At 46.3% G+C, this 22,117-nt stretch overlaps 1 protein-coding gene across 1 annotated transcript; it reads left to right on the forward strand.

Annotated features, from left to right (window-relative positions):
- Positions 1–251: 251 nt before the first annotated feature.
- POU3F2 (POU class 3 homeobox 2) lies at positions 252–4,913 on the forward strand. Its single transcript, XM_081828693.1, has one exon. The coding sequence runs from the start codon at positions 537–539 to the stop codon at positions 1,866–1,868; it is 1,332 nt and encodes a 443-aa protein (XP_081684819.1). The 5' UTR covers positions 252–536; the 3' UTR covers positions 1,869–4,913.
- Positions 4,914–22,117: the final 17,204 nt, after the last annotated feature.

Here is a 22,117-nt window from a genome sequence, read left to right on the forward strand (position 1 = left end):
GGTGAGAACTAAGAGAATCTGAATTGGGTGGAGAGGGGGGACTGGAGGAGGGCTGAGAGGACTCAGCGCCCGGGGGGGGGGGAGGAGGAGGGGGCACCTCTACGCCAATCAGTGGCGCCGGCCTGGGAGGTTGCTAGCGGTATCCACGTAAATCAAAGGGCGCGGAGCCAATGGGAGGGGGCGGAGGGGGCGGGGCCCAGGCGCGTGCCGCTGCGAGCTGGCGCTGCCAAGAGAGCGGGAGAGAGCTGGAGAGAGCAGGGAGAGGGGGGAGCGCGGAGCTAGTCAGAGAGTGAGCGAGAGCAAGAAGGAGGGAGAGGAGGAGAAAGAGAGCGAGGGCGGGCGGGAGGCGGCGGCGGCAGCAGCAGTAATAGCAGGAGCAGCAACAGAAGGCGTCGGAGCGGGCGTCGGAGCTGCCCGCTGGGGGAGAGAGAGAGGAAAGAGAAAGAGAGCGAGCGAGCAGAGGAGCCCGAGGCGAAAAAGTAACTGTCAAATGCGCGGCTCCTTTAACCGGAGCGCTCAGTCCGGCTCCGAGAGTCATGGCGACCGCAGCGTCTAACCACTACAGCCTGCTCACCTCCAGCGCCTCCATCGTGCACGCCGAGCCGCCGGGCGGCATGCAGCAGGGCGCGGGGGGCTACCGCGAGGCTCAGAGCCTGGTGCAGGGCGACTACGGCGCGCTGCAGAGCAACGGGCACCCGCTCAGCCACGCTCACCAGTGGATCACCGCGCTGTCCCACGGCGGCGGCGGCGGGGGCGGTGGCGGCGGCGGCGGGGGCGGGGGCGGTGGCGGGGGCGGCGGCGACGGCTCCCCGTGGTCCACCAGCCCCCTGGGCCAGCCGGACATCAAGCCTTCGGTGGTGGTACAGCAGGGCGGCCGCGGCGACGAGCTGCACGGGCCAGGCGCCCTGCAGCAGCAGCACCAGCAGCAGCAACAGCAGCAGCAACAGCAGCAGCAGCAACAACAACAGCAGCAGCAACAGCCGCGGCCGCCGCATCTGGTGCACCACGCCGCCAACCACCACCCGGGGCCCGGGGCATGGCGGAGCGCCGCGGCTGCAGCGCACCTCCCGCCCTCCATGGGAGCGTCCAACGGCGGCTTACTCTACTCGCAGCCCAGCTTCACGGTGAACGGCATGCTGGGCGCCGGCGGGCAGCCGGCGGGGCTGCACCACCACGGCCTGCGGGACGCGCACGACGAGCCGCACCACGCCGACCACCACCCTCACCCGCACTCGCACCCGCACCAGCAGCCGCCGCCGCCGCCGCCCCCGCAGGGCCCGCCGGGCCACCCCGGCGCGCACCACGACCCGCACTCGGACGAGGACACGCCGACCTCGGATGACCTGGAGCAGTTCGCCAAGCAGTTCAAGCAGCGCCGGATCAAACTGGGATTTACCCAAGCGGACGTGGGGCTGGCGCTGGGCACCCTGTACGGCAACGTGTTCTCGCAGACCACCATCTGCAGGTTTGAGGCCCTGCAGCTGAGCTTCAAGAACATGTGCAAGCTGAAGCCTTTGTTGAACAAGTGGTTGGAGGAGGCGGACTCGTCCTCGGGCAGCCCCACGAGCATAGACAAGATCGCAGCGCAGGGGCGCAAGAGGAAAAAGCGGACCTCCATCGAGGTGAGCGTCAAGGGGGCTCTGGAGAGCCATTTCCTCAAATGCCCCAAGCCCTCGGCCCAGGAGATCACCTCCCTCGCGGACAGCTTACAGCTGGAGAAGGAGGTGGTGAGAGTTTGGTTTTGTAACAGGAGACAGAAAGAGAAAAGGATGACCCCTCCCGGAGGGACTCTGCCGGGCGCCGAGGATGTGTACGGGGGGAGTAGGGACACGCCACCACACCACGGGGTGCAGACGCCCGTCCAGTGAACTCGAGCGGGGGGGAGGGGCAGAGCGCGGGGGCTCCCCCTCCTCTACGGTCCACGGCCCTTTCCCAGCCCCCTTGTTCCCTCTCTAACTTCTGATTGTTCTTTTATTTTAATTATTATTTCCCCGTCCCTTCAAAAGAAAAAATAATAATAATAAGGAAAGCAACTAAGGCACTGGACTATCCTCTAAACGGTAGCAGGTGTAATGATGTGTTTTGACCTTTACAGGCTAGTACCCAGGCAATGGAGTGGAGTGTCTCATAGAGAGAGTGAGGAGAGAGTGTGTAATAGAGAGAGAGAGAAAGAGAGAAAGAGAGATGGCAAGCACTGAGTTAAATACCTGGCAAAACTAAATAAATTACCAAAAAGAAAAAAAAAAAAACATCCACCAAACCGTGATAAACACAAAACAGCTTCCTGATGCTCGGAGTTGGCACATGCCGCAGTGTTGGTTTAATGTGGATCCTCATCAGGAAAGAGGGAAATATACACATGTTCTTTAATGTAGTCAAAATTTCACCACATAAATTTGCACTGCAAGAAAATTGAAGTTTACATGAACAAATTCATGAACGTATTTTTCTTTCTCCCACCGTTAATTTTGAAATTGCCGGGTTTTGTTTTGTTTTGTTTTATTCAGCAGAGAGAGTTGAAGCCAGCTCTTGGCTACTCTCCATTTCCAATGTTCTCGTGTTGCCCCTTGTTCTTCTTACTGTTTGTGAACTTTGGTTACCTTCGGTCCCCCCCACCCCAACATTGGTGTAACATCTATTTGCTTCTTTTACCAAAGCAAAAATGATTGGCTTCGTACAAAATAAATCATTCTCTGCTTTCAGGAAACGTGCATGGTCTACCCGCTTTATCCAAGGCAAGAATCCGGTTTGGAATACAAAAATGAGTCAAGCATTGGTTTTTGTTACCAGCCACAAAGTAAACTTCATTTTCAGGCAGTGTTTCTGGGGGAGGTTGTGGAGGGGAGAAAAAGAAAAATCGATAGTGAGTGACTGATTGCTTCATTTTATCAGGCGGGCCCATTGTGAAAGAGCTCAGAGGAAATGTGGAGGTTAAATATATTTCCAGAGTTGTCCAACAGAAAGTGGCACTTTGAAGAGAACTAGGGAAATATATATCTTCAGAAACCCCTGTATAGTTCTCTGCCTTCAGTATTAATAACTTGACTATGAGGAATTATTTGTGCTGATAGCAGCAGTTAAACTTTGTTCCTCTAATAGCTTTTTTTTTTTAACATAAAGAAAATAATCTGGGAACTTAATGGTGTATGCATAGACTGTTTCTTACCACCAAATACCCACATGCATACAGAGCATATCTCCACTCTAGACTGGTTTTGTCTTCACTAGCTCATTTGTTTATCAAATCGTATTTAAGGTCCCACACCCTCTTCTCTTATAATTTATTACGGAAAATACCAGTTTGACCTGGACAGCTTTTTCCCCCTCTTTCACTAAGGAAGCCAAATGAACTGGGAAAAAATGCTATTTTCTATCCTTCCTTTTCTCCCTTTGTTAATAGTTTTAAGTGCGTTTTTACCTTATCTTGATGGAAAATGGTTAACTCCCATAACAAAAGACTCTACTGGGAAGTGTAGGTGAAAAAACTTCTAACTGTATTGAAAATAAATACCATTAAACTGTGATCAGTTAAAATATTTAAAAATAATCAGCACAAAGGGCGCTCAAAGGGAAAACACTTTTTATTAATCTGAAAAGTTTGGGGCTTTTTTTCTGGTTAAGTATTAGACAGATTTTTATTTAAAAAATTAAATTCTCAATACCATAAAATTATGGTTCAGCATCAGATTAGCATTGCACTCAGTAGTTAAGGTTTTAGGAAATATACTTTATATTGTCTTTTCAAACACCTGTGATTGTTTCATTTTCAATGTTTTTGCAAGATAAATGATGACTTATAATGGGCATATTTATTTGCCTGTATTTCATTTCCCCCAACGAATGTCACAAGGAGATGGGCACGGAGCTGCTGCTTCGGGGTGCATCACGCTGCTTGTTCCTGAGGTGTGGGGACTGGCCTTTAGTGAAGCAATCCAGAGCAGGGCAAATAGCCAATGGTAAAGGGAGGAAATGAATTTTCAGATTCTTATTACCAAGTGGGTAAGGTCAGATGCTGGAGTTCAGGGGACGTGTCTATAGGTCCTCTAACTCTCATAGGTTTACTAAGATGAAAGTTACCACTGAACCTTACCACTATGTATATATGTTTAATATCTGTCTTTTGAAATGCAGAAATAGTTTAAATGTTTCTTTGTCTATTTTTCTTTTTTTTAATGCTACCCAGGGAAATATTTTCATATCATTTTTAAGTGGCCTGCCTCAATGTATATTTATTTCTTTTAAAGCAAAAAGGTTCTGGAAACTGTTTTTCTGTAGCTTTAAATGAGTAGATGAGCAAAATCTATATGGGATGTAATTTTTTTGTTCAGTCTCTTTAAGAATATTTTGTTTTGGTACATTTGGTTGTGCTTGTGGGGAAAATAAAAACGCAGAGATCCTTATATATTTATGTTAAAGTAATATTTTATTATCTACATAAAACAGAAATGCACAATACCTTCATAGTTTGTTCTAATTATTGAAATATCTTTATTTTATTTTTAAAGATAGTGCCAAGTTTTAAGGGGGGAGAAAACCCTAGACCTTATACTGACTGAGTTGAGTTGTGTGTAAAATACTTCCCTTCCTTTATACTTCATAAAGTTTTGGAATAAATTTTATGCGCATACTGCCAGGTTTCATGTTTATAACTCTCAGAGCCTTTTTTTTTTTAAGAGAGACTACTGTTTTGATTCTAATTCACTTTTCTTTGCAAAAAACTATCAGTTCCAGACCTTTCAGTCACTACACCTATAGCATTAAACTGAAATGGTCATTGGGTTTGAGCTTCCATTTGTTTGCCATTTCATGGTCCGACAAAGAGATGTTTGTAGCCTTTAAATAAATGCAAATATCCCTACATCTTCTTTCTCGGTTACCTTTACCTTAACTGATTGTGCTTTTTTTTTTTTTTTTTGAAGAGCATCAGTGGAACTAGGTGGACTTTAATCTTTACCCACATGTCCTCACATAATTTGGGATCTAAAAAACAAAGCTTAGTTAAGGGTGTTATTCTTTTTAATAATTAACAAATATCTTTCAACCAAGAGTAACTCTGACAATATGCAAGATGTGTGTTTACCAAGTGATTATTGGTAGGTCCCATGTATTATTCCTGTTAGGTTTACAGGGGAAAAAAATGGATTTTGCAATGGTTTATACAATAGTGTCTGTTTCTCTTCAGGCAAGCAAACAGGCTCTCACACAGGGCAAGGAAAAAAAAGGAAAGAATGTATGGAAGACACTCAAGGCTGTGATGCTAATCACAGACTGTTTCAGATATTCTTAGAGGGAACATTATACTTACCAAAATCAGTGTAAGGTTAGTGCAACATCCAAGCAGTGTTGAGTTAGTTTACAAGTTTGCTGATGTATTTAAAGTCCTCCTTGGAACACTGGTTTAAGTATAAATGTCCATTTTGAAAGGCGGTTTCTGGGCTTATTACATCTGATCATCTTTTCTAACTCCTAGTCAATATTACACAGGTCCCAAACAGATTCAGCCAAATGATCTTATCAATAGTCTGAACAAGAAGTGACAGAAAGAAGAAGTGTTTTGTGACCGCAGACATGCTGATGGGTAAAATGTTTAAGCTGGATATAGATTTGAGTTCTGGGTCAATATCCTCCTCCATTGTAGGCAGAAAACAAGCAGCATCTGCCCTCTGCAGGGCATTTTAGTGGACCTTGAGAAGGCGGTTTTTGTTCTTAGCCACAGGGGCTACTGACTGGAAACCATCACGTGTTAAACGGACATGACTTGGTTTTGACCCATGCTTGCCGTTCAGATTCTAAAGCTACTCGGGCAGTTTCAATGCCGGTTTGGGGAATGTATGACACGCTAAAGTGAAAAACTCCATCACTGCCCTTGGGAGAAATTTGTGGGGAAGTCATCCCTAAGATGTTGGCCAGCCACAATAACAAACCCTTTCTTTCCCCCAAAGACAATAATGCAGAATGCGGCCATCCTGCAAAAGCTCCTGTTGTTTCCTCAAAATATGTCACTTTTAACATTTATGGTATAAGATGGGGGAGAAACGATCCTGTGGGAGAGTTACATGAAGGTCAGAGAGAGGGAATGGCCACAGATAATATTATGCTTGGCACTTGTAGACCTTCTCGGTTCCCATGAAGTTACCTCCTGTATATTTGAGATGGCAGCCACAAAAGCACTCTTCTTCACCTCCTGCTCCTACCAGTGGAAGCCACACACTGGTTGGCAAGATTTTCTGATGAAATGGCTCCAATAAAGGCACTCATCTCTCCTACCTTCTTATTTCTCCAAGAGCAACTAATAAAGAGATGCAACAGCAACAATGGGGGGAAATGGCATGTGAGAGCTTTGGTACCTGTGCATGTAGGTCCCTATGCCGCCTTCTTTGGCCTTTCACTTGCCTTCCTGTGGAAGCAGCTTGGGTAATGCTGGGTTGCTGGGTGAGAGAAATTATCATTTTGTCACTGGCTTCTGTGATTTGTCTTTGTTGATTTTTCAATCAGTTTATAGAACTGTGTTCTAGATTCTATTGAATCCCCAGACAAGTTAAAGAATGAGATAAAGAACAGAGCTTTTAACCAAAAAAGAAAGACGGATGGTGAAGGGAGGGTCAAAGGTAAAAGTGTTTCTTTGGATCTGCTTGTATATTTCAGTGAGGTGAAAGGGACAGTGTCTATTTAAAATGAAAAATGCATCTTGGAGGTACTAGCAATGAATCTTGACAATAGGACTAAATGGGATGTTCAGCTAAATTTTATACCAACATTATCCCTATTCAGGAAAGTTTACTTTTTTCAGTGACGCATAATATCTTAACAGGGGGCAGATGGTGGTAGGAGAGGACCAGGGCTCCTGGTACCTATTCTCACCACTTGATTCAGTACAGGAAATAATGCAGAAGTGGCAGGGGTGTGCCACTTAGCTGGAAAATCAAGGAATAAACTTGCCCACCTTGGTAGAACTTGGGCCAGAGTTATTCCAACGCTTCCTTATCTAGAGGTGGGTACAGGAGTGCCAGAAAATGGTTTTTTAGTTTTCTTAAAGGCTTCGCTTGGTTATGGAGATAAACAATCAGAATATTTTCACATTGTTCGTATGTTTTGTGGGAAGCTAGGAAATTTGTTTCCTCCTTTATTTTTTAAGGAAAAAAAAGTTAATTAACTTTACCATGTAGTACTTTCCCTTTACCTTAATAACAACTCTGCTTGGCTTAGCTGTTAGAGGTTTTAGAAACAATATCATATCCCATCAAAACAACCCTGGCCTCTTATTGTTAGAATTCTGGTTGTTGATAACACGAAGATGTATTTCTTAAAAAAAAAAAAAATGTCTGAAATGTTATTTAATACACCAGTAAAAGTGCATCTATATCTTAAAGTTTATTCCTTTCACGTCTTTCTGAGTTTTTATAGCTCTTTGTCTGGGATTTGGGGGGAGGGGGGCAAAAACTTCCATATGCGATTCGTCCGTGAAGAGCCTGGGCTCTGGAGTGGGCTGTATGTAGCTGGCGCAAACAGCTCTCTGCTCTCAGAATGGGGAGCTGTCATCTAGCAAAAGAAGGAAATAAATGCCCCACAAAGACTCACTTGTCACTGATTTTAGAAAGACAGGGGAGCACTAGGACCCCATCTGAGCAATATGGAGGGGATTTTGATTGTTATAAATTGTATACGATTAACTCTCGGTGTGCAGAACGACAGCAGTACGAAACCTCGCTGTGGAGTACATTTGAATCTGCATCCTTTTTGATTTGGGGCATCTATTTTTCCTCCCACCAGTGTCTCCTCTGGGTTTGTTGTTTAAAGGGGGGGAGGGAGCCACACACACAAAAATATGGCCAGAGTTTGGCAGGAGAGTAGAAAGAAAGAAAAAGTTTCTTGCGGGGGTTTGTAACACAAATTAGCCGTTGTAAATCACTGGGCTTTAAGGTTGAGGCAAATGCTCGTGGAAAGGGTTGGGAGTTCTTTCCCTCTTCCTGTTCAGAAATCTCTATTCCGTCCGAAGAATTTTTACGTTCCACAGCACACGATTCTGGAGACAATGATTTGACATCAATAACTTTTTGTTTGTTTGCTCCCTTAACAAAATATTCCTTCAAAGTTGTTACAGCGCCTGGCCAAGGCTGGCGAGAGTGCTGCCGGGCAGGCTGCTACTGGGCGCTCGGACGCAGAGGAGGCTCCCCAGCCCCGCCGTGAACCCCCGCCTCGGGGAAGGCCAGGCCGCTGAAAAGAAGGCCCACCCTGCCCAGCTTGTCGGCGGAGGGAGGAGAGGGGCCCGTGGGGCCGGGCTGTCCCTGTCTCCAACCCTGGCCCTCGCTCCGGGACACTGAGCAGCCCCACAGTGTCTGCTAGGAACCCTCTGCGGCTCCAGCGGCTCCGACGTCCTAATCTTTACGGGGAGGGTCGCCAGCCCCGACGTCGCGGGCTAGTCCATCACTCTCACTCTCCAGGGACACCCTGGGGGGGGGGGCAGTCAACGATTGGTGGGTTCACCCACCCGAGGCTGAGGATAGAGGTGGTGGCTAGGGGGAGGAGGGCAGAAGCCTTGGGTACAGCTGCCGCCCCTGGGAAAGTTGGTTACAGTCGCAGCGAGTTGGCGGGCCTCTCTGGGGGTGCGTGCGGCCGGGGCAGAGACGCACTGGGGCGCAGAGGTGACTGAGGGTCGAGGGTCCAGGGGCGAGTGAATCTCCGAGCTTTCTGCCTGCGCGGCTTTTCCGCTTGAGTCTGCCAAGTTGGGCCCAGGATTTCGCTTCCTGCGTGAGAGAGGCAAGCGTGGGAGAAGGTGCCCCGAGAGAAGAGGGCGGAGGAGCCCACTGCAGGAAAACTGGGGAGGAAAGGGGGAAGTAGAGTAATTTGGCCTTTTCTGGTGTATTTGTTTGTTTGGGGGCGACTGGGAGAGGGGCAAGGAGTGGAGCAAGGGAGCCCAGAGCTGGCAAGCGAAGTTCTGAAGCACGTTCCCTTCAGCCCACACCCCTCAAACTTCTGGCTGCTCCTGACCTCAGCTCCGGGCCTCCAGTGAGGAAGAGCCTGACCACCAAGTGCTGAAGCCGGGAAGAAAGCGAACCTCTAAACCCCTCGGAAACCGACCGCTCCCTGCTGGGCCTAAAGTCGCTCTTTTATCTACACGGGGGGAGTATCAGTTCCCCAGCGAAGGGAACCAGGGAGCCCCTCTGGGTACCTCAGCCTCCCAAGTCAGAGATGAGGGCAGCGAGCGGGGAGGGGCCGCGCCCCACGACCGGAGGCCTGGGGTCCTGCAGTCTGGGTTTTCACAGCACGGTCGAACGACCCCCATCCCACTCCCCCTTAGCCCTCCAAGGCACCTGGGAGGAGTCGCCTAGTGGGAGGAAATCACTCAATTCTTAAAAGCCCCGTAGTCGGGCCCTAGGAGTTCTAAAACGGCCTTTTGCCTCTGGAGGAGGTGAGGCCTGGCGGGGAACAGGGGCTCTAGGGGGTTGGGGACGCGGCGGGGCCACGGGGGCGGGCAGCTGTCTGAGGAGGGGTGGGAAGGCGGCCAGGGACAGTAGCAGGGGCTCTGGCCGGGCGCAGGTCGGTGTTGGCGCCTGGCCCGGCCTCTGCCCGGCGCGCGGGGCCTCCTGCTCGCTCCCGCCGCGCCAGCCCGCGGCCACTCACCGGGCCCCGCGGCCAGCCCGGGCGGGGACGCACGCAAACAAGGATGCTTCTATTTACTCGCCTCTGCCTGTGGATTTCTAAGACATTCAGCAGGCACAATCATTAAACTAATTTGTATTTGATTGTTTGGGCGGACGGAGGGTAGTTTTATTGCGCTAAGCATTCAAGCAGGCACGCATCGCTGATTACCAGTATACATTAAATAAAGTTGTTTGTACACATTGTCTTACCACATATAGGCAGAGGCTTATTATTCTAATTACTCTAATTAGTGCATTGAAATGTTTTCTACTTGATTTGAGGAGACAGTGATTAGTTCTATTACTTCTTTTAACTCGTATTTTATGGAAAACTGTTGGTGCATGTTCAAATTACTTTATTTGCCCCTGGAATATAACGCTGACCCAAACGCAGTGAACTGCACGGCCCTTGCGGGGCCCCAACTTTGATGTGGGCCTCAGCTTGGAAGACGCGTTTGTTCTTTATTATTTCCCTCCCACCCGCGCGGCCGCGTCTCCCAGGCCCGCCGCCCCCGCCCCAGCCTGAGCCCCAGATGCGCGCCCCGCACTGGCCGAGTCCCAAGCAGACGAGGATCCGAAACCCGCTTCGACGCCGCCTCGCTGGCCTCCTGCCCCGCTAGTTCCCTGGGTGCGATTACTTTTAAAAGACGCCCTTAAGCATATTTTCCGTGAATCTGTTTCTTGAGCTTTAATGTTACTATTAATTGATAAGATCAGCTCATCAAACATACTATTTCGATAGGGAATTGTAATTAAAACCTTAATCCTGTTTGAGACTTTTTTTCCTTTAAATTCCTTTTTCTTATGGAAGGGGTGCAAAGTTCACTATAAAAGTATTATAACAGGGAGATTAATTCGTTATCTAAATAACAATCTTTGCTATTGATCCAACGTACTTTCCTCCACCTTTTGTGTTGGTCGGGGAGACCCTTAAAAAGGAGACTATGACAAAGCAGAAGATTTGGACCGAGTTCCGCAGACTCGGATCGACTTGGCAAAACGAGGGGGTCCGCGGCCCTCCCCACTTAACCACAATCTGAGGAAGCTTCCGAGGTGGAGGTGGGTCTCGGCCCGCCCGGCGACACCGCGGGGAAGCGCCGCTCCAGAGCGGTGGGCCTGGGAGCCGGGCCTCCTCGGCGCTCCTCTCCCTTGGCAAAAGGAGATCTGCTCAGTTTCTAGGTAAATATTCCACCGGTTCTGCTTTTACTGTTAATATTTAAACTCGGATTATCCCGTCTCGAAATGCGCGTTCCTAACCTTTGCCGGTGGCTGGGATGTAATAAACCCAGGCGGGGCCGGGCGGTTCAGCCTCCCCGGGTCTCGGCCGCAGCCTCCCGCCCCCCGCCCCCACCCCGCCCCGCCAGCCCCCTCCCTCCGCCCCTCGCCGCCCGCCGCGAAAGCCGCGCGGGAATGAAATCAGCGCCTCCCGGCAGCTGACGGCTGAGCATCCAGGACGCTCGCAGGCTGAGGGAAGCCGCCCTTTATCCCGGCTGAGGAGTCCTCGGGGGCTGCAGGCGGAATTGGGCAACCCCGCAGCGCCCTGGGAGGAGAGAGAGCCCCGGTTCCCGGTGGCGGCAGCCCCCAAATAGGGGTGGGGAGCGAGGAAGTTGGGCGGGGTAGCCGGTGTGTTTGTGGGGAGCAGATCCACTCCTAATCTCCCTCGTCACACGCCCCTTTAAAAGAGGTCGTGGCCCCAGTTTGAGAAGAAGCCCAAGAATTTCTGAAGCGAAGAGGAGCGTCTGCGTTTCTTATCCGTCAGCTCGGTGGTCTGAGACTGTCTTCTTTTCTAAGCGCTTTTCCCCATTCACACCCTCCTTTCCTTCCAACAAAGTCTTCTTCCACCACGCACAGACTTGTTATGTAACAAAGTCTCCCCGGCGAGTTTAACTGGAGAATAAAGGACACCCCAGCCCCACCCCTCCTTTCCTTTCCCTTCCCTCCTTCTTCCCTCTTTTCTTCCCCCAGTGCATCTGTTCTCCAGGACTTCAGTCCTCGCACCTTGCACAACACGGCCGCAGGCCTTAGCCGAGTAGAACTTTGGCGCCCCACAGTGGAATCGGCTCGGAATTACTCTCGATTTTACAGCCTGATCAGCTCAAATGTTTTGTTTCAGATCCAATTGTCTTCCCCCTCCTCTTGCTCTCCCTCCTCACTCGACATTCTTTCCCTCAACTCCCAGCCAAATACTTATGAAGGTGACTTTATACATATGACTCATACAAAGGTTCCTAAACATCCGGTTCTAGGTAGTTCCTGAGTAGGGATTTGAAACGCTTCATCTGGAAAGATCATATATTTTATAACAGAAAGGTTCCCCCACAAAAGATAAGAAGAAAGAATTGCTCCCCAACCCTTGGCCCATACGTGTCTGGACTTTGGCAAGTCTTCAGTGTCTCAGAGAAGCCCTGGCCCTTTAGGGGCATCAAGACCAGAATACCAGGTTAGAGGCAATGGTTAATAATAAATAGGATACTTCGTCAGGGAAAAGGGTGCTCAGTAAATGCTATTTTAATTCAGCCCAGGTTACACCTGTGACTTCTTTGTATATAGTAGGTTTGTTCAGTCTTAGGTTTCAAAAAGTGAGTTTCTAGCTGTTGCTTGAATAGAGATCTATCCATGGAAGAGCTTTCCAGAATAGGGACCCCCCCACCCCAAAGAAATACGTACCAAAAGCATCAATTCAGCATATGGAGCTGAATTTTGCTTCCTTCAGAGCCCGGTGAATTAGTCCTTCTCCCACACTAAAGGCCATTCTCACCACGAACGGTGATTTCTCCCTCTGCCTTTATCCCAAGTATCAGGATAAGAAGGGAGAAGAGAACAAGGACCCCCGACAGCTCGCAGCAGTGCTATGGAGCTGGAAATGGGCCTGCAGTCCGAACACCTGCGTTGGTGGACCCGCTCTGCACTTACGTGTGAGCAACCAAGGAGAAGTCAGTAGACACCTCCAAATCTCAGTTGTTCTCTTTTGCAGAATGTGGATAATACCACTTCTTTCTTTCCAACAAGATTTAAGTAAGGCTCAAATGAAATAATGTACCCAAAAGCCTATAAAGTGCAAGACCAATGTGAAGTTCCGTTGTCACCAGCTCCCCTGTAGGCCTCTGCTGTGACTGTCCAGCAAAAGATGCTTTTAGCTTAAAAATAATGACGCAGCCTTGTGTCTATCCGTGTGGAGAAAGAAAAAAAAAATGCAGGAGTAGACACCTGAAGTGCATTATCTAGGAAAGGACCCAGTGATTCTGATTAGCTTTAAATCTGGCTACGACGGCACCGGATTGTTGTTGTTGTTGTATTTAGGATGTTCAGGCTCGGGCTTGTGGTGAAAGCCATCATTAGGCCTCCAGCGCCCCACAACAGCAATCCCAGCCCTTGTAGCTCCGCTGGGATGCCAGGACCAGCCCAGTACTCCAGCAAACCACTTCCCCCGCTCCCCGCGTTTGTTTTTTTGTTTTCTTTTTCTTTAACATCTTACAACCTCTTGACATTTATAGCGTCCTTCTCTGGGTGTCATTTATAGCAGCCTGCATTAGTCAAGAAGAAAAGACTGGGACCATATACTTAAAACCGGTCACACATACACATAAAGCAGCCCAGCAACTAGAGCACCAACCACCAGCAGGTTCTCTTGAATCGATACAGGCCTCCCACCTGTGGAGAGCTCCAGTGGTCGCGGGCCACATCCAATCACAGAACTTGGAAAATGAAGACAGTTTGGATCCAACAGGCTCTCTGCGATACCCGGGAGTTCCCCGGAGGGGCGCTGTGGCGGAAGCCGGGTCCTGCACTCTGGGGTACCCTTCGCCACTCAGACGATCCCAGCCCACTGGAAGCGTCCTTCCACCGCCCTGAAGTTCCTTCCGCCGCCGGCCCGGGGGTCCCTCGGCCCCTTAGGCGTAGGAGGAGTGGCCCCGGCCAGTCCCTCCCTTTGCCTGCGTCCGGAGGCCCTCTTGGGGCGCCCAGCCGGCCCGGGGTAGAGGGAGAGGTTCTGGGCGTTTCCCGGCCCGCGCGGAAGCCTCGGGCCCGGGTGTCCCTGCGGAGGACAGTCGAGGCCGAGGGGGCGCGCGGGTCCCTGAGCTGGCGACCCGAAGGCGCGGGCGCGCTCCGGGCGCCCGAGGTACCGACGGAGCAAGGCTTTCGCCCCGGGCCGCTTCTGGGCTGTCCCCCCTTTTCTTCTTGTTGGCACCGCGGCGCAACCGGGGCGTGCCAAGGCCAAGTTTTACACTTTGTCTCTCAGGAGTTGTAGGGAAGCAGGAGGAGGTCGCCGGCCCGCGGGGCCCCACCATCGAGTCACCCCCGGGACCCGGCAAAGACACCTCGCGCAGACGAGGAGGTGGCCCGGCCGGGAAATGACCTGCGCCTTACGTCCTCCGCCCTGTGGCCGCAGCAGTGCTCCCAGGGCTCTCGCCTCGATGGTTACCTTCTGAACGCCTGGAGGCCCCTGAGGCGTCCCCTGTCCCGGCTCACGGGGGTGGGGAGAGAGAGGCGGCGGAGGCTGCCCAAGGCCCCGGAGGGCAGCGTGCTTTGCCGGCGAAGAAGGGAAGTGAGGCGGCACCAAGACGTCCCCGATCCTGCCTATCCGGCCTGAGCCAAAGACTGAACCCTGGGTGCACCTTCACCTGGTTGTCGGAAAAGCCAAACCACTAGCCCAAGAACAGCAGGACTTCTTCCAAATGCGTAGAGTCCCTGAGCCAAGATGTGTTTTGGCACTGCTCCCTGCAACAAGGCGTTGATCATGCAGGTACATGAAAACACACGCATTTCCAAAAGGATAGACCCATGTTCAATCCATTACGATTCTTAGAATAATCAAAGTTGGAAGGGAAAGGTAATTCAGCAATCTTTTTTTTCTTTTCTTTTTTTTTGAGAGAGAGGGTGCTTTGGCAGAAAGAAGAAGGAAGTGGAGTGGGCACTCTAGGTAGGAGGCGGCCGGCACAGGGCGAGGCCGGGGCAGCAGGAAAAGGCAGAGGGTGAGCGGGTTTGGTGGGCTGGGCCTGAGAACAGGAGCCCGCGCCGCCACGAGCAGGCTGCTAAAGGGGCCTGCGTACAGAGTTAATTGGTAGAGGATCTTGAAGAAGTTTTAATTAGATTCAAAAGGCAATTAAGAGCCATTGTAGAGGAGTGATCCGATGAAAATAATGCTTCAGAAAGGAAGAGAGTTGGCGCGGTGCATCAGATAGATTGGAGAGGATGAAAAGCAGAGAGGTTAGCGAGGGGGCTGCGGGGAGTAGTCCTGACTCAAAGTTGTCACAGAAGGCTGAGACCGACAGGCAGATGATGGGGCTGACATGGCTGTGGGCACTAAAAGGAGAGATAAAAAATTGCCAGCCCATGATTACATTCTTGGGGAATCGGATGGACAAGGAGAGAGAGCCGGGAACAAAGAAATTGTGTTCAGTTTGAGATGTACTACTTTCGCTAGTCTCTCTCTCTCTCTCTCTCTCTCTCTCTCACACACACACACACACACACACACACACAGTATCACAAAGTCATCAGGGTAGCAGGTTTTTCAGCAACACTTATCTATTTGTTGAACCTACCTCTAAGGCTAAGCTGGTTAAATCAACTCAATTTCAATAAAGGACATTTTTATTAAGCACCTATCAGATGCTAAACCCTTTCCTAAATGAAGTCTCTGTAACTGAGCTGGAAAGAATAGGAAGGGAGAGAAAACAAACATATATCAGAGGTCACAAATTTTTCATACACAGAAGGTGCCAAGCATGTGGAGAAACCTTTATAGACAGGGTTCTTTTAACTTCCCGGAGCAAGGCCTGTGAAAGCCATGTCGCTTCCTTTTTTTCATGTATTTTCTATCACATATTTTCATCCAAATCTTAACTTGCTTCTAAGGGAGTTAAAGAAAGAAATCTTGTTTTGAAAAAATTTAGATATACGTGAAGTGTTCCTTATTTAACATGTCAAGCGTCTGAATCAATGAGGGGTTAGATTGGGGGATACTATCTTTGTTTATATTTAATGCTACTTCCCAATAAAAGTGCGCAAACCCTTCTCCAAGATTTCCCAGCCTTCAAAAAACTAGGAATGGTATACTGGGTCACTATGAGTTTGGAAGAAAGGAAGGCAATTTGAATAGAGGGCAGCGGAACGTGATTCTGCCAATATTCCCTTGAATGTGGTGTAAAGTCACTGAGAGGGCCTGCTTTAAAAGACAGAGTGTGAACTGACTTCATATAATTTCTCTTACTCTTTCGTATACCATAGACAGTCAACCTACATTGCTTTTACTTTCCACTTCCTGTGTAAATCAAGCTCACCAGATGTCCTTGATTTTTTTCCTTGGAAGCTCCATTTCTCAGAAAAGAACTTTTTACCTGAAAGTGTTTGTTATTAATGAATATTTGGGGGAATCCTGGGGAAAAAATGAGAAACTATCTTCTGCCATATTTGTCAGAATAAGATTTAATCCTAATTTGTTAAGGGAATTAAAGTTTCTAGAGTCCTTCCCCAAGCACTTCTTCAGACGTAAACGTTCTACTCCCAGCCCACACCACCCTCTGATACTGCAAAATGCATCCTGTAAAAATCTCTCAGGGGCAATGAAGTGGACAGGTTCTGAGTTAGAGGATGTGCGTGTCGAGTAGAAGAGCTGCCCGTGCTGCCTGCCTCTCTTCTCTGTCTGTTGTCAGCACAGATAATTTGGAAAGAGAAAGAGCTACTTTAAAATAGTACAGGATGGGGGCTGAGTTATTAGAGTTATCTGTATAGTAAAGCAACGTTTTAGAAACCAATTAAACAAGTATTTCTGAAAGAGTTTCAGGTGGCGTAGATTTGAATGGCATCTTAATCAGATGATATAGAATTCTCTTCATAATTTTGCAGTATTTTATATAGAAAGATCTAAAGAAATGTATCACAAACACCCGCATACCTACCGCACTCTTTGAGAAACCGAACATTGTCAGCACGTCACTTGCTCCTCAGATCTGGCTCCCTCGTAGCCTTCCCTCTCTTCTCCACCAGAGGTAACTACTATCCTGAATTTAGTGTTTTCCACCCATTAATTTCTTTATATTTTTACGCATATATTTTTTATTCTTTTTAAGATTTTATTTTTAAGTAATCTCTACACCCAACGTGGGGCTCAAACTCACGACCTCAAGATCAAGAGTCACATGCTCCACCAACTGAGTCAACCACGTGCCCCAACATATATTTTTATTCTTAAGCGTTTTTCATGTTTTAAAATTTTATATAAATGATTTAAAACTTTCGAATAAACCACACTTGGTAGAAAAAATGTTAAAGATCTCAAATGCAAACGACGGGCATCTTTGGATGCACTGCTATCCTTTTCAGACTTACATAATGCAGTATATTGGCTCAAAGGCCTGTATGGCTATTCTAAACCAGTTACGCTTTCAACAATTGAAGCTCTCTAGGACATTGTAAAAGGCAGAATGGATAGCAATTGCAATATTTACGTTTTGCCTTTTTCAATAAGCAAAACCTATATATTTTACAAATAATCAGCTTAGTTGTGTATATAAGCCAAATACTACCATATGTGTGTACTTAGAAATACTTGCCACCTCAGAAATATTTTCTTCCCGATGGAAGCATTGTTTTTTCACTTTGAGTACTTTTATAAGTATCAAATGGCTCAAGAAGGATTCCTCTTACATGTATCAAGAGAATTTGGATGTGAAAAGGTAGTTTCTTTCTCCAATTGTGAATAAAAACGACAGGTTGTTTCCAGAGATGGTCCCAACACTAGCCCCCATCCCGCACACCTTCTGCAATGAGGTTTTGCCATTCCCTCACCACATGGTGGAGTTAGACCCCCTACCGCAAGTCCTACCTGAGCTGGGCTGGCCCTGGCTTTGATTAAGAAAATGTGGCCATGGAATCGACTCTACATGGCTTGCAAAGCTAAGATTTAAGAGTCCGTGTCCCTTCTATTTTTGAACTCTTGGCACCCCTGAGGGGACAGGAGAAATGAGGCACCTCAGCCAACAACCTGGCTGAACCCAAGCCCAGCTGATCAGCTAGCTGAATGCAGCCACGGGTGACTACAGGCAAGAACAGAAGGACTGGCCAAACAATCCAGAGCTGTGAGAAATGATAAATCACTATTGTTTCAAGTGCTACATTTTGAGGGAACTACAATGAAGCAATAACTGAAAGAAAGAGTAATATGAGAATGTGCTTGTGCTATAGGTCTAGCATATTTGCGCTGTAAGGTGAAGTCACAAAAAATGCTCACAAAAGGGAGTCTTACCAGTTCTGCATCTTAGTGAAACTAAATATCTAAAAATTCTTAGGGTGCCGTTTCTGCCCAACTCACAGTCCTCTGAGGCGTGTCAACTGTGAGCAAAAGAGACTTTACCCTAGATGAAAATTTTCAAATAACCAGTCCAAACGGCACTGCACGTATGGCTAAGTGTGTGGGGAACCCTGAATTCCTCCGGTAGTGTCAGTAGTATTTATAATTGCCACAAGGAGTTTATAAACTGAGTACACAAATCCATACCAATTTCCAGGACGACAGGAGCATATGAATTTTATGTGTAAGCTGACTCAGAATTCTTAATTGGAGGAGAATCCAAAGCTAAGAAGAGTAATACAAGAAAACAAGTTAGCAGAGTTTAAGATGAGGAGATGTGATCTGGCAGAAGAAGTGGGCTGATACTTTACAGAGGGAACAACCGGAAAAGGCAAAGGAAACTTGCCCTTTAGAGGAAACGGGTGGGAGGAGTAGTCGCTTGAAAGAATATTTTTTTCAGAATACTAGTATTTGGCTATTAGAACTCTTCCATTTGCAAGCCATTGAAACTAAATAAAGCGGGCTTAACAACCCCCACAAAAAAAATACAATAAAACAAAACAAAAACAAAACAAGGAATTTATTAGATCATGCAACGTAAAACTTCTGAAATGACTTGATGCAGAGGGACAAATAACATCAGCAGGACTGAGTCGGGCTCTCCTCATCTCCTGGCAGGTGAACTCATTCTGGTGACCAAACCTGCTGGCTTGATGATCAAAGTTAGGTTTGTATTCTGTACTACAAAGAGCCTAATCTTGAAGAGGCCAAGAATTAGTCTTATTACTCATTCTTTTAAAACAGGCAGTGTGTAATGTGCGCACTTGCGGGCGTGTAAAAAGAGCTACAGTGCTCTGATTGGTTAGTCTAGAGTTCACATGCCAACTTCTAAAACTAAGGAATCAGCTCCATCTAAACCATATATCCCTAGTCTGAGAGGGGTGTTTTCCCAAAGAAAGTCAGGGTGGTGGTGCAAGAAAGGTTAAAAGGTAGCGTGAACAGGAAAAATAGGAATGAAGAAAAATAAAGTGTCTACTGTAATCAATGTACTTTTAATACAGTAATGCTTATATTTTAAACATCTCTAGGCCAAGACCTAAAAGTAAGGGTACTTGCAGAACTCTTTCTTTTCTGTCTTGACTTAGCTATTTTAAAAAATGGGTTATATCATTATTTAAGTGAGTTACAAAAGTGAATGTTATTAGTCTCTTAACCTACAGTTTCCCTATTTCTTACTGTAGAGGTAATAGATTTTTCTAGGAAACTACTCTTAGAAGATTAAAAGATTTCATCTAAAAATATGTTCTTATTTGAAATTCCACAACATTCTTAACGAAAAAATATTATCTGCATAATTACATTAAATGGCTTCTGGAATACATTACCACTAATGATGCTAATAGAGTTAGTCCAGATGCAAACTATAAAAACATCCATTATCTTTCGTCCTTGAAGGAACTTCAAAAATTGCTTTTTTTCTTGTAGGAAGCCTACTAATGCTATACTCTAATTTCTTGTATGTTGTTTTGTAAACTGTTCTATAGACTCTCGATATCTCACAGAAGCTTCTGAAATGATTCAGAAAATGTATCCCGTAATTTTTTACTTTTTTCTGTGGTTCAATTTCATATGTAATTGATTTAAAGAATGTAGTACCCAACATATTTAAATCTGATTTTTATTTGTCTTCTTAGTTTGTATTCAGCCTACAGATATTAGGTAGGACCGTACACAACAAAAACATTTTCTACTATTTTATAAGAAAAAAATTAAGTTACCATTATTGGTAATACATAAAGTTGAAAATAGATTTCATTGTGCACCAGTGTTAACTTATAGAATTTACAAAAAAATGTCTGCAGTGATAAAGTAACCTAAATATTCTGGGTCTTAAGTTCATGAAAAAGTAAAAGTCGTACAAAAATGACGCTTATGTAAAAATACATATTTGTGAGATAGGCAAGTGCATAGTGATAGAAAAACCTATACATTTAAAGCTCAGTGAATGACTAGATCTCTCCAATAAAGTATATATATTACAAACTGCTGCTAGCTTTAAATGATCATATGACATGGTATTTACTATGTATACAATGTTTTGAATCCAGTTAATAAAATGTCTTTATTTTCTTGTGTATAATTTGTAGGTCACAAGCTCTTTTGGCCTTGTTGGGAAGTGTATTAGTCAGGGTCCTACAGAGAAACGGAACCAACAGGATATGTATATATGTATGTATATATGTATAAATATTTATACAATAGTAAAAGGAGTTGGCTTATGGAATTATTGAGGTTGGCAAATCCAAAATCTGCAGGGAATGCTGACAGGGTAGAGACCCAAGAGAACCAGTGTTCTAGTTTGAGTCCAAAGGCAGTTTGCTGTAGAACCGGGAAAAGCTAATGTTGCAGAGAAAGCCCAAAGGCAGCATGCTGGAGAAATTCTCTCTTGCTTGGGGGAGGCCAGGCTTTTTGTTCTATTCAGGCCTTCAACTGATTAGATACGGCCCACTTAGAGTATAGAGGGCATTTTGCTTTACTCGAAGTCCACTAATTTAAATGTTAATCTCATCCAAACACAAAGAATATACCCAGAACGTTTGATCAAATATCTGGGCACCTGGTGGTGCCAAATTGACACATAAAATTAGCCATCACACGTGTACCCCTTCTAAACTTGGCATCCATACACATGTTCTGAAACTGTACTTAATCTCCAAATAAAAAAAATAAGGTCACAATTCCACCTAACTTGATACAATTATCCTGCATTCAACCAAAAACCCACTAACCTTTTCCCCAGAAGAAAACGCATAGTCCTTAAATGATGTTTACTTTTCTTGATATCTTGTAATATAAATGCTATGATGTAAAATTAACAATACTTAGATACTATGATATAAAGTCAATACATCTTATATTAAATGATAAGGAGATGAGAGAGAGACTAAAACAAAGTTATTCCCTATAAATATGCACACAAACATATTCATAATGAAAGAGCGAGTACTCATACGGTCATGAGTACAGTCCTTACTTCTGTAACTGGCCGTGTGGTCGTAGCTGATATTCACGACTACCTCCCTCCACTACCCATTGGTATTCCTTTAGCCTTTAGCAAGCACCTCTGCTGGTCTTGGTTATTCAGGTGGTGAGGTGACCCAAACCTTCATTCCTGACAGTGTTCTGGCACATAGGACATTTCTAGGCACCAGACCAGGCAGTAAGTAACAATTAGGGAAATCTAGGCCAGAGAGGGGAAAATGTCCAAATAAGTGGACTGCTTTAATGTGGTCTAATCGTTTCTTTTTTTTTTTTAAAGATTTTATTTATTTGAGAGAGAGAGAGTGCACACACAAGTGGGGGGGAGGGGCAGAAGGGGAGGGAGAGGGAGAGAGAATCTCTCAAGTAGACTCTGCATTGAGTGTGGAGCCCGATGCAGGGCTGGATCTCATGACCCTGGGGTCATGACCTGAGCTGAAATCAAGTTGGATGGTTAACCGACTGAGCCACCCAAGCGCCCCTGGTCTAATCTTATTTTACTAAAAATGTTATAAACATTGCAACAGCTATTTTTTTCTTCAGTTTTCAAGGTGCTTTGGACCGATTGTCTCAATAATCTCAGTTCTATCCCAGTCAGGCTTTTATCTTTATTTTTATTTATTTTATTTATTTTAAAGTAAGCTCTATGCCCAGTGTGGGGCTGGAACTCAAAACCCTGAGATCAAGAGTCACACGCTCTGTGGACTGAGCCAGCCAGGCACCCCAGTCAGGCATATTTTTATGGCATAAAAACTTCTACCAATACATATGTTGGTTTTAGAGGGCATGTATCAGAGGATGCTGAGAAATAAATTATCTCTTTAGTTTGTTTTTTAATCAAGAAGATTTCGAGTTTTCCGAGGAAAGTGTGAATGCTATTACACATTCATTTACCTATCCCATATATGTATCACATGAAGATAAGTGCTCAGTTTTATGAGAGTGTAAATCTGGGGCCTTTCACCAGCATTGAATTCATAGTTGGAGTTTCCTATTTCAATTAAGCAATTAAAACTTGCTGAAGTGAAATATCATCTTTAAATTGCCATAATTCAAAATAAAGTACCACACATAATTAAAAAATAGACTAGAAAAAGATGGAAAGAGACTTTGCAAAAGGGATGATAAATCTAAAAGTAATAAATTA

This window comes from Leptonychotes weddellii, chromosome 8 (assembly GCF_054177405.1).
Source record: "Leptonychotes weddellii isolate Sample4059 chromosome 8, ASM5417740v2, whole genome shotgun sequence".
NCBI lineage: Eukaryota > Metazoa > Chordata > Mammalia > Carnivora > Phocidae > Leptonychotes > Leptonychotes weddellii.

Excerpts from the sequence above, each read along its gene's own strand:
- POU3F2 (XM_081828693.1), top strand. The coding sequence starts at position 537 with ATGGCGACCGCAGCGTCTAACCACTACAGCCTGCTCACCTCCAGCGCC.